Genomic DNA, 12,053 nt, shown 5'->3' on the forward strand with positions numbered 1-12,053 from the left:
ACCCACCCACCCACCCACCTGAGTGGAAATGGAGCATTCACCTTCTTTCTCCCAAAGCTTTTCAGGGGCTTCCCGGCTGCTCCCAAGAGCTGTGAGCAGCAGCACAGGGGAGGCAAGCCTAGGCACGCTCTTCCCAATTCGCCGGCCAAATTGCTCCCCCCCCCCATTCGGTTTCTGCAGGAAAGTCCCGCCACTGAATTGACTTGAAAATGAAAGGGAACCTCGAGGTGAGATTCCACGTGAATCTTTCAGGCGCCGCTTCCTCCTCCACACCGGGGCAACGGAAAGGACCGCGGCACGTAAAAGGTGTGCGCCAGAGGGGAGGGGGGAGAGCAGTGTGCAAAATTCCTCGAGAAGAGTGGAGGAAACGGCCGTTCCTGGCAAGCGTGGCTTGGGTGTTGGGCCGATGCTCAATACCAGGGTGTCTTCAAACTTTTTTAACAGGGGGCCAATTCACGGTCCCTCAGACTGTTGGGGGGCCAGACTGGCTGGTTAGGTGTGGCTACGTGGTTATGTGCAGTTGTTGTGGATTTAATAAGACAAACACAACTTTTAGATTAATCAGAGACAAATTATATATTGCGCAATAGGTTCAAAGCTCTGTACATGAAGCGTTGAACAAAGACAGAAATTAGGTACAATGGTTTTATACCCTTCTAGACAAAGGATTCTGTTAACTCAGCAATTCATATGGTCATATACATTTGTCATTTTTAATTGACATTTCCTAATTACTGAGTTTCTTTGCAAAAGTTATAATTCTTTTTGTAGATTACTGAAGCATAGATTCAAATCATCTTCTGACGATAGACAACTTTTAACTCATATGGATCCCCTTGACCTAACCAACCTTTAAGCTGTATGTCATTAGAATGTTCCTTTCTTTTGACAACTTAGAGGCCTCCTAGAGGAACCAAAAGGATTTTGGCTGAGTTTGTACTTTTTCCAACCGGATGCATTGCTTTTTAGAATAGAGTGAATAGAAAGTTATCCAGTGGTCATCTATCAGAGCCCGCTTCATTTACATTACAGCGGTGGGTTTCAAATTTTTTTACTACCGGTTCTGTGGATGTGGCTTTGTGGGCGTGGCTTTGTGGGCATGGCAGGGGAAGAATACTGTAAAATCTCCATTCCCACCCCACTCCAGGAGAAGGTTACTGCAAAATCCCCATTTCCTCCCAATCAGCTGGGACTTGGGAGGCAGAGAATAGGTGGGGGCGGGGCCAGTCACAATTTTTACTACCGGTTCTCTGTGCTACTCAAAATTTCTGCTACCGGTTCTCCAGAACTGGTCAGAACCTGTGGAAACCCACCTCTGGTCATGTGACTGGGTGTGCATGGCCAATTTAGCAGTCCATTAAACAATACACACAAATTAAACTTTAATTTGTTATGCTCCTGGGAGTGGAAATCAGGTTAGTGAAGGGATGCGGCTGCCTTGGGGTGTGTGAGAGGGACTTCTGCATTTGTGTGTGTGTGTGTGTGTGTGTGTTGTGTGTCCCTCCCTCCCTTTCTCTCTCCCTCTCCCTCTCTCTGGAGGCCGGGAAAGCCAAAAATGGGCCTGTTTTTGGCCTCCTTGGCCTCCAGAAGGCAAACGGGGGCCGGCAGGTAGGTGAGGCGATGTGGGTCCCGCGCGGGCTGAATTAATGGCTTCGGCGGGCCATATCCGGCCTGTGGGCCGTAGTTTGAGGACCCCTACTCAATACTCTTCTCCTTGTATGCTGCGCCACTATTGTAAGGTTCCGCTTTTAAGGAGGAAGGGAGGGAGTTTTCCTTGTAACCCTGGTCGAGGATTGAGAGCTTGTTTTCTTTGTCTTGTGGGAAGGTGAGCGAGATAGTCTAGCGGCTAGGGTGCCCACAGAGAGGGCTCTGAGTGCCCCTTCTGGCACGCGTGCCATAGGTTCGCCACCACTGCCCTATATCATTCCGGAGAAATAGCTGTCCAATCTCTTCTTAAAAGCCTCTAGTGATGGAGCACCCACAACTTCTGGAGGCAAATCCATCCATTGTCAGGAAGCTACTTCTTCCTTCTAGGTTCGATCTCTCTGCAATGATCTTCCATGTGTTCCTTCTTGTCTTGCCTTTAAGTCCCCCTCTTCTCTGTGGCAGCCTCTCAAATATTGGAAGGCTCTTATCGTGTCACCCCTATTCCTTCTCTTTGTTAGACCAGACACACCCCCTTCCTTCAACTGTTTATTATATTGTTTATTGTACATTTTAGCCTCCAGACCCCTCATTCTCTTTGCTGCTCTTTTCTGGACTCTTTCTAGAGTATCAATATATATATATATATATATATATTTGTATTGTGGTGGCCAGAACTGGATTCAGAAATTCCAAGGGTGGCTTCCCAGGGCAGTAGATAGCAGTGTGTGGATCTCAGGATGCATAAATTCTGGGATTTCACTGGATCTCCACACTTGACTAATCACCAGATGGATTTCAGGTGAAGTGGCTGTCTGGTGGATGGTTGGAGCTGTGGCTGTGAATGGGGGACTCAGCTGAGCAGGAGAGGTTGAGGGGTCTGGAGGGACAGGCAGGCCAAGAGTTCCAGGGGGAAGACTAGATGATCTCCACCCTCTTCCTGTCTCCCACTCCTTAAAAGGGAGGATCTGAAAGGAAGCTGTTGAATCTCAGCAGGAGAAGGTCCAGGCCAATGGTGGGATTCAACCGGTTTGCACCACTTCGGCCGAACCAGTTGTTGCTGTCTGGCCCTGCCCTGTTCCTTCCAGAAGTCCCCACGCACCCCGTTTTGGCTCCCAGGTAAGTGCAGGGAGGCCTACTAGTCCCAAAACAGGGTGCAGGGTGTGTGGCATGGCCCCACTGTGGCCCATTTTTGCACCCAGGAGGCTGCAGGGAAGCCTACTAGGCACAAAATGGGGCATGGGGGTGCGGTGTGGCTCCCTCGTGGTCCGTTTTTGCTCCCAGCAGGCTGCAGGGAGGCCTACTACCCTGTTTTCCCCAAAATAAGACATCCCCTGATAATAAGCCCAATCGGGCTTTTGAGCACATGTTAGTAAGGCCAAGCGTTTATTTCAGGGTTCAAAAAAATATAAGACAGGGTCTTATTTTCGGGGAAACATGGTAGGCCAAAAATGAAGTGTGGGGGGGGGGGCGGCGCACCTCCCCCCGCCACGGCCAGTTTTTGCTCTCAGGGGGGTGCAAGAGGCCAAGTGCTGCCTGTCACATCCCCTGGCCACGCCCACCATGGCCACGCCCACCATGGCCACGCCCACTCAGCCGGTCATTAGGGCAGAGAACCAGTGTTAAATTATTTGAATCCCACTACTGGTCCAGGCTGTGATTATTCTCCCCTCCCCAATCGGCCACCTTCAATGTCCTTCAAAGGCAGGAATCTTTCACATTCAGAAAGCGGGAATGAGGGCAGGATTAACCCAGGAGTTCTGTGGAAAAAAGAGATGGGGAAGAAAATTAGAATATAAAGCAAAACCTGCAGAATAAATAGACACTGCTGGAAAAATCTCCCCTCCCCCTCTATTTCAGCACACACACCCCGTCACAGGCCTACACTGCAGGGGCGTGGTTGATAAGCAGGGACTGGAGGGAGGGAGCCCCCTTTACTGCCTCTGCCTGGACGGGGAAGGTCAAGGAAATATCCCCCACCTCCGAAACATCTGAATTGTCGTTTTCTATACCCGTAAGTTCCTTTCTTTGTTGTGTGTGTACTTCTTGTGGTTGTCTCTTGTAGGAGGAGGAAGTGTGGGTGTGTTTTTTGTCTTTTTCATTTTGTTTGATCACTTCCTGTTTATTTTGGTCCTTTATATGGTCAGATTCAGCTTTTAGGGATCATTCACTACATTGTATATTTTCTGAAGGGAAACATATAGGGTCGAACCAGCGATGGGCGTTCAGAGAGACCGGGAGGCGGGGGGGAATTTGAACCAAGAAGATGGGGCTAGGACTGGGGTGGCAGGAGAGGAGGGAGCCTGGTGTCACTTTGCCAGAAATTGTGTGAAATGCAATGGGGGGGGGGGGAGAAGGGGGGAGGAAGGGTTGTCCATGAACTTGGGGCGCTTCCTCCCTCCAATGACAGAGATGCCCCTCCCCATCCTTCCCTTCTGCAACTTTCCAAATCTGGGAAACATCCTGAATGAGATTTTAGTGTTTGTGTTTCCTTGCACTGCATTTTGGAGAGTCTCTGAAAGGAAACGATAGCTAAAGTTTTGACAAATTTGCCTCATCCACAGCCAAGCAGCTTTGCAGGATCACTTCAAGGTTGTTTCAATTAGCTCAAATCCATTTTTTTTTTTTGTTAAAGGAAGATTTAAAGACTTTTTAAAACATTTCATTTATAACTTTGTGGGGAGGGGTTCGGTTGAGGCGAATAGAAAAAAACTCACCTGCAGGAGGTTGGATGGGAGTTGCTGGAAGGAGAAAAAGACCCAATCAGAACCCTTCATGGGCTGGAGGACTCAGGGGGTCCCTCTCCCCTCCAATAGCCCGTAATAGGTTGCATGATCTTCACTTATGGAACAAAATTTCTCAAGGGGACCCTTTTGGCCATCTGCTAAAATGGATGAGAGGCCTCCCCTAGATGGTCCCCTCCCCACAACCGCTTATCCAGCTCCACAGACTCACCTTTCTTGCTCTTTAGGTAAGAGAAGAGCCCCACAGACAGGAAGGCCACCCCCAGCACGGCCCCCACGATCCCCGTCCAGAGTTTGCTCCTGGCAGAGTTGGAGGAACGGGGCTCTGGGGAAGGAGAAGAAGCCTCATCTGAGCAGGGGGATCAGACCCCAGGAGAGTCCATTCTGGCTCCCCCTACATGGAGGGTCTTTCTCCCTTCTTAGGGCAGGATGGTGTCCCCCAGATCAGGAAGGGAGGGAGAGCCTTACCCCACTGGACAGTGATGGGAGCCTCCAGGCTGGCGTGCTCCACCTTGCAAGTGTAGAGGTCCCCCCACTGGGGCTGGGTCTCCAGAATCACCTGGAGCTGGTAGGTCCAGTCTCCATTCTGGAGCTCCTCCCCGAAGGCCACACCCTCCTTCTCCGGCCGGCCGTTCTTCAGCCACTGGATCTCGATCTCCATGGGGTAAAAGCCCATTGCAGTGCAGAGGAGGATGGTGTTGGGGGAAGCGGGGTCCATCTTAGTGGCGGAGATGGCGACGGTGGGCTTGACTGGAGGGAAGGAGAAGGATATGAGAGGCACAACAAGATCCAGAACAGAAGACCAGGCTGGTTATTTCAGGCCAAGGTCCTATTTTTTTACTGCTAAAAATATTCTGTGTTTTGAATATCTATGGAGATACTCCATCATCCAGGTCATGGTTGTCCCAAAAGTGCTTTTTCAAAAGGCAACTGGACTTCCTTTAGTTTTCCTTGAAGATGTTTCGCTTCTCATCCAAGAGGTTTTTTCAGTTTTAACTGACTTACAGTTAAAAGAGTTCTTGGTTGCTTCTCTCCTTGATTGGTTTCCATTCGTCGTTTCTTGTCCTGCCTTCAGTGCTCCGAGATGGAAGGAACCTTCTTCCAGATGTGGTGGAGATGGAAAGTAACCCAGAACGGCTTTGAAGGCAATGACCAGCACCTTGAACTGCGCCCAGAAGCAGACTGGCAGCCAATGGATCTCGCGGAGTAGTGGTGTCCCCCTAGGGACTCCAAGACGTGCCCATACTGCCACAGTCTGCACCAGTGGAAGTCTCCGAATGCTCTTCAAGGGTAGGCCCATGTAGAGTGCATTGTAAGTAGTCCAGACATGAGATGACCAGAGCTTGAATGACCGAGTGCAAGGATTCCTGATCCAGGAAAGACTACAACTGGTGTACCTACCAAGTTGTGCAAAGGCTCTTCTACCCACAACTGCCACCTGCTCCTTGAGTCATGAATCCAGGAGAATACCCAAATTGCGAACTGGGTCTGTCTGGGGTAGTGCCACTCCCTCCAGAATTAAGTTAGGTGAAGTCCTGGATCTTGAAGCTCCCTGCACTCAAAGCCACCCGGTCTCCTGTAAAAGCACCTTTGGCACAACCATGACCTGGATGGCTGAGAATCTCCATAGACTTTTAGCCATGCCCTTTGGGATGAACACCCTTTGAATGGTGCAGGACTGTGAACTTCTAGAAAATAAACATTGCCGACTAAGGGAACCAGTAGCGCTTCAGTGTGAGATGGGAGACAACTCAGACTCATGCCCAACAGCCTGTGCCTGTCTCCAACGGTAAAGGGACCCAAGAAAAGGAAAACATCTGCAGCCAAGAAGGCTCCATACCAGTGGTGGGTTCCTCCCGGTTCGGTCCGGTTTGGCAGAGCCGGTAGCGGTGACGATATGACATCACCGAACCGGTTCTCCTCCCACGCCCTCCCACCCACGTTATTCTTACCTTTTATTTGGTCCCACCCCCAATCTATTGCTGCCTCCTGAGTCCCAGCTGATGACTAGAGGGAAAAAAACTGTTTAAACTCTTGCCGCGGGGCTTCAAAGGGCCGTCCTACAGCTGATCAGTGTTAACAAACAAATGAGTCGGGTCGTAAGTGCGAGGACTGGTCGTAAGTGCGAGGATCTTCCAGAAATGACTCTGACCAGCTAGCCATGCCCACCTAGTCACATGACCTCCAAGCCACACCCACAAAATAAGCCACACCCACAGAACCGGTGGTAAAAAAATTTAGAACCCACCCCTGCTCCACACCCATTTGCACCACTCAGTGCTTCAACGACCCTATGAAAGGATGCAAATGACCAGCTGTCTGCAAGGAGTATAAATCCTTCCACCCTCCACTGTTCAGTCAGAACTGAAGAAGCTTCTTGGATGAGAAGTGAAACATCTTCAGAGAAAAAACAAGAAAGTCCAGTTGCCTCTTGAAAAAAGCATCTTTGGGACAACTGTGACCTGGATAACCGAGACTCTCCATAGACAAAGGAGCCAAACCAGCACTGCCCAGACCCAAACTCAAAAGGATATCATGATTGATGATGCCAAAGGCTGCTGAGAGCTCAAGGAGAGCGAGGAGGGTTGCACTACCCCCGTCCCTCCCTCACCAGAGATCACCAACCAGTGTGACCAATGCCGTTTCCATCCCATAATTCGGCCTGAATCCTAACTGGGAGGGGTCCAGATCAGTAGTGGGTTTCACTTACCTTCGCTACCGGTTCGGACCTGTGAGAGTGCTCTGGATAGAAAAGGCACACTAGACGAAAGAGACTCCACCGATTCCCTTTTCCTTATTTTTTATACATTTTTGTTGAGGGGTTATGCTATATTGTACACCAGCCTGAGCCCCTCTTTGAGGGAGGTGGGAAGTTTGGAAATATCAATAAATATCAGTAAATACAAATGAATAAATTTCACAGATCTGAGAGGACAAAATATGCAAGGATTAAATTTTTATCCGGGAGACTCTTAATGAAGGGAAGGGAAGGGGAAAGGAAAGGAAAGGGAAAGGGAAAGGGAAAGGGAAAGGAAAGGAAAGGAAAGGAAAGGAAAGGAAAGGAAAGGAAAGGAAAGGAAAGGAAAGGAAAGGAAAGGAAAGGAAAGGAAAAGAAATGGGGTGCCAGGATCCCCTCTCTGGAACTCTCCCTCCCACACTCACTTCTCCGGCCAACCAGAAAATTCCTCTGGACCGCCCTGTAGTTGAATCGGCAGAATTGATCCACTTGGGCCTTTGCCATCTTCAGGAACTGTGGATTGTTCCACTTGTCTGCATCTGGCCGCCCAAACTCCGTGATGGCCACGTGTCTCCCGAGGTCGCTATCGAAGCGGACGATCTCCTGCTGATCGTAGATGTACCTGAACAGGAACTGCACCCGCTGCGTCCCATTGAGGTAGTGGCACTCACACTTCCACTGGGCCAGGAAATGGGCTGCAGGGAGGAGGAAGAAGAAGGCCGTCAGTAGGGACTTCAGAGCCCATTGTTCCCAGCCACCACCAGATAGGGAGCCACGCTTGTCAAAAGGAAAGGCGGGAAACCTGCAGTGAGACTGCTTGAAGGCTCCCCCTGGAGGACAGAAGGGGAACTCGTTCAAATGGGATTCCCCCTTGGTGGAGGTCTGGAGGGGGGAGGATAATGAGAGACAGGAGGAGCTTCCTGAGGGACCTCCTCCATCTTCCAAGGGTGCAATAAGGCAGGCAGAAGTTCAACTGGTCCAGCAATCTGCAGGGAACGTTGGATCTCGGTGAGGCCTCTTTGCCCCCCTAAACAGCAAGAAATATGTGAGCAGAGCAGTCAAGTCTGAGCTTGGGGGAAAATAATTTTCCTGCTTTTCTCTCCCTCTTCCTTTGGCGGGGGGGGGGGGGAGAGATGTGGAGGGGTCACAATAAGATCTACACCAATGCTCCTGGGCTCTCCCAGCCTTTCCATCCCCACCTTCCCTTTTCTTCTCCCCACATCTTCAGCCTTACTTGCTGCCTTTGGAGGATTTTCAAGGCCTCTTTCCTGTTCCCCTCCCAAATAGACCCCCCTGCAAACCTCTCATGACCATTTCAAAAAGAGGGGCTCCACCCCACTTCACTAAAGGGAGAGTTTGGAAGAGCAACTCAGACCCCCCCCCCAATATCTCTCCCAATAGAAGCGGAGAAGGCGAGAGAAGGGAAGATTTTCAGTCTTGGGGGGCTGCAGCTTCAGGGGTGGGATTGTGCCAGGGGTGGAGTGTGGACTTCTTTTGCGCCTGCCCCCCCCCAATGATCCTCAAAGTGAGTGTCCTTTTCATTGCTGCCTTTGTGGCATTGAGGCACAATTGTCCTCCTAACTGTGAGGACGATTAACCAGCGGAACAGTTTGCCACCAAAAGTTGTGGGTGCTCCATCACTGGAGGATTTTAAGAAGAGACTGGACAGTCGCTTGTCTGATATGGTAGAGGGTCTCCTGCTTGAGCAGGGGGTTGGACTAGAAGACCTCCAAGGTCCCTTCCGATTCTGTAATTCTGTGATTCTTTCTCTACCTGCCTGTAGGGGTGGACTAGATGTCCCTTTTAGCTCTTTTAAAGCCCCAGTGAGTCCAGGCTGGGTCTGCCGAGATTTTGAAAGGGCCAAGTGGATCTAGGTGTCTCCATCCTGCAGGTCCTGGTTGGCTCAACGGGATTTTTCCAAAAGGCAGCTGGACTTTCTTGGTTTTTCCTTGAAAACGTTTCGCTTGTCATCCCAGAAGCTTCTTCAGTTCTGACTGAAGGGTGGAGGATGGAAGGATTGATATTCCTTGCGGTCATCTGATCAGTTTGAAAGTCAGTCCCCGGTTCTCTGAGGGTCCTTGAAGACCATCAGTGGTTTATCTGGGCTCTCAGGGTCCCCCGAATCAGGGTGCAAATGGGGGTGGATGGAGCCTTCTTGGGGCTGCTGAAAGAACTATTGCGGGTGGGGTCTTTTCCCTTCCCCTCTGTTGAGGGACGACTGCTCAATTTTGACATAACTGGCATAGGGGTCTGGGGATGCGGGAGAGAAGGGAACCCCAGATTCCCTGGTTACCCTCAAATTTTCTTCCCCTTACTAGCTGCCTTTGCATGATTTGGGGGTTCAGCCCTCTTTTCTGTCCCCCTGCAGCCCCCCAAGGCCATGTCAAAGGGAAGGTCTCCAGCCCCCTCACCAAAATGGATAGGTTGGGGGGAGCCACAGAGGAGCAATTCAGACCCCCCCCCACTCCTCCAATATCCTTTTCCCTCAGGTCCCGATTCAGCAATGGGGGAATATGAGGTGGAGGTTTCTGAGTCTCCCCTCAAAATTCAGAGTCTCCCCCAAGAAGGAATCGAAGCTCAACTCTTCCCTCCCCTTAAAAAAAAATAAAAAATGGAGATTCGGAAGAAAAACTGAAGTTGCAAAAAATACTTTTGCCCAAAAGCGTCTTTTTTTTTTCTTATACTCTTGGTGGCATTTGTGGATTCAGGGCTGAAAATGCTTCAGTTTCCTTCTTTCACTTTCGCCTTCCGTCTCTTTCGATGCAAGAAACTTTGGGGCTCAGGCGGTAATTCGAGGTCCCGTTAGGTCCCACTCCCACCCAGCCACGGGGGAGGGGGGAGGCGAGAGCCCCCCCCCATACCTCTTATCCAACATCGGTTGCTTTCCCGCCACCCCCGCCCTCCTCTGCCACAACCGGGGAAGAGGGGGGGCTCTCTTCATCCTGCGGGGGGGGATGTGGCGAGGGAGGGGGTGGAGACCACGCGGAGATCGAGATTCCTGCAGGCTCCAACTTCTCTTGCCCTCCACCCCTTTTCACACTACTTTCTTCTCCCCCCCCACCACCCGAGCACTGACTCCCAACCCCTCCCCTCCCCACGACGAATCCCTTTCCTTACCCGGGGTCTCCTCCCCACCCCCTTCGCTTCCAGGCATCCGGGCCAGCGTCCCCACCAGCAGCAGCAACAGGGGGACCCCAGCAGAGCCCATGGATGCTGCCCCACAAGCGCCCCCAAAGAGAGAGGAGAAAGGCACGGATGCTCCCAACCCCACAGGAGGAATCGGTGGGTTTGGAGGAGGCGTTTTCCTCGAATTTCGGAATTGGGAGTACCCTGAAAAGCGGAAGGACCAATCGGAAGTCTCCCTTCTGCAGCGTCATCAGTCTCCGGGCAGAGCCTGCCTTGACTTCATCTCAAGAGAAGATAGTTCGAAGTAGAGAGAGAAGTGGAGAAAGTGGGACGGGGCTCCTATCCACCTTGCTGCTCATCGTCCTCTTCTTCTGATCCTTTCCACCTTTCCCAACATTTTTCCAGAGAGCTGCGTTTTCACAGAACGTTTTCTGTTGTTCAAGTCCAACATTAACCAATGTTTTTATTGTTCAATCACCCTGCTTCCTTGCGGAGCACATATATCAAATGTACTCTAGAAAAAGTTGACCCTCCCTCTTCAATAAATTCTTTCTGCTTTGCCTGAATTACTTGATGATTCATTTTTGGGTGAGCATTAAGCTCCTTTGCAAAGGTAAAAGTCTCCCCCCCCTCTCTCTGTCTCACACACACACACACAGGTGGGAAACAGAGTTGTATTGTTTTTACAGAATTGTAAGAAGACATGTTGGCCTGTGAAAAAAATACATTGTATATGTTTCTAATCTCATGAGCTAGGCAGAAGCCTGAGGATTGTACGTAGGAGCTAGGATTAGAGGCCTTTACTATATTAGAAACCAGCTATAACCATTCATCATTGGCATCCTACAGTCTCAAGAGACTATGGTATCGTGCTCTGGAAAGAGGTCCTAAAACAGCATCTTGTGTGACTAAAAAGGCCAATTCGAGAGTGGCAATCCCTTCCACACTGAGGGCAGATAGATTCTATCCCCTGCCCAGCCCCCAGATTTCACTGGTTCTGGGACTGTCCGGGGCCTTTAGGTCCCTCTTGCAGATATCCTTATATTGCAGCTGTGGTCTCCCTCTGAGGCACTTTCCCTGCACTAATTCTCCATACAGGAGCCATTCTCACGACATGCCCCAGCCAGCGTAGATGTCGCTGTTTCAATAGTGTATACATGCTAGAAATTCCAGCACGTTCCAAGACTGTGCTATTTGGAACTTTGTCCTGCCAGGTGATGCCAAGAATTCATTGGAGACAGCCAGTGGTGAAATCTAAAATTTGTTACTACCGGTTCTGTAGTAGGCTTGGGGGTGGGTGGGTAATGTGACTGGGTGGGTGTGGCCATTTTTTTTTACTTTTAAAACCATTTTTTTCTACAACCTCTTTGGTGGAGAGGTTGTAAAAAAATGCTTTCAAAAGGCTCTGACGATCCCAGCTGAGTTGCCTGATCGGCAGAGGCATTTAAAAGTTTAAAAAACTCAGCTTGGATCGTCAGAGGCATTTAAAAGAAAAATAGGTTTTTTTTTCTTTTAAATGCCTCTGACAATCCAAGCTGAGTTGCCTGATCAGCAGAGGCTTTTTTAAACGATGCTTTGACGATCCCAGCTGAGCCGCGCAGTCATCAGAGGCTTTTTTTTTTAATTTTTAAAAGCATTTTTTTTCCGCTGAAGAGGTTGTAGAAAAAATGCTTTTAAAAGTAAAAAAAAAAGCCTCAGATGATTGTGTGGCTCATCTGGGCATGGGGTGGGGGCAGGGATTTTTGCTACCGGTTCTCCGAACCACCCGCCTCCATCACTACCGGATCAGGCGATCCGGTCTG

The 12,053-nt window shown here is 50.2% G+C and overlaps 1 protein-coding gene across 1 annotated transcript; it reads right to left on the reverse strand.

Moving 5' to 3' along the window:
* Nucleotides 1-2,180: 2,180 nt before the first annotated feature.
* Nucleotides 2,181-10,439, reverse strand: LOC117667919 (H-2 class II histocompatibility antigen, E-S beta chain-like). Its single transcript, XM_034421534.3, has 6 exons — nucleotides 10,243-10,439; nucleotides 7,551-7,820; nucleotides 4,857-5,138; nucleotides 4,600-4,713; nucleotides 4,362-4,385; nucleotides 2,181-3,404 (listed from the first exon to the last, which is right to left on the reverse strand). Exons 1-6 carry the CDS (start codon nucleotides 10,331-10,333, stop codon nucleotides 3,391-3,393), a joined length of 795 nt encoding a protein of 264 aa, XP_034277425.2. The 5' UTR covers nucleotides 10,334-10,439; the 3' UTR covers nucleotides 2,181-3,390.
* Nucleotides 10,440-12,053: the final 1,614 nt, after the last annotated feature.

Source organism: Pantherophis guttatus, chromosome 2 (assembly GCF_059756535.1).
Source record: "Pantherophis guttatus breed Tessera chromosome 2, ASM5975653v1, whole genome shotgun sequence".
NCBI classification, from domain to species: domain Eukaryota; kingdom Metazoa; phylum Chordata; class Lepidosauria; order Squamata; family Colubridae; genus Pantherophis; species Pantherophis guttatus.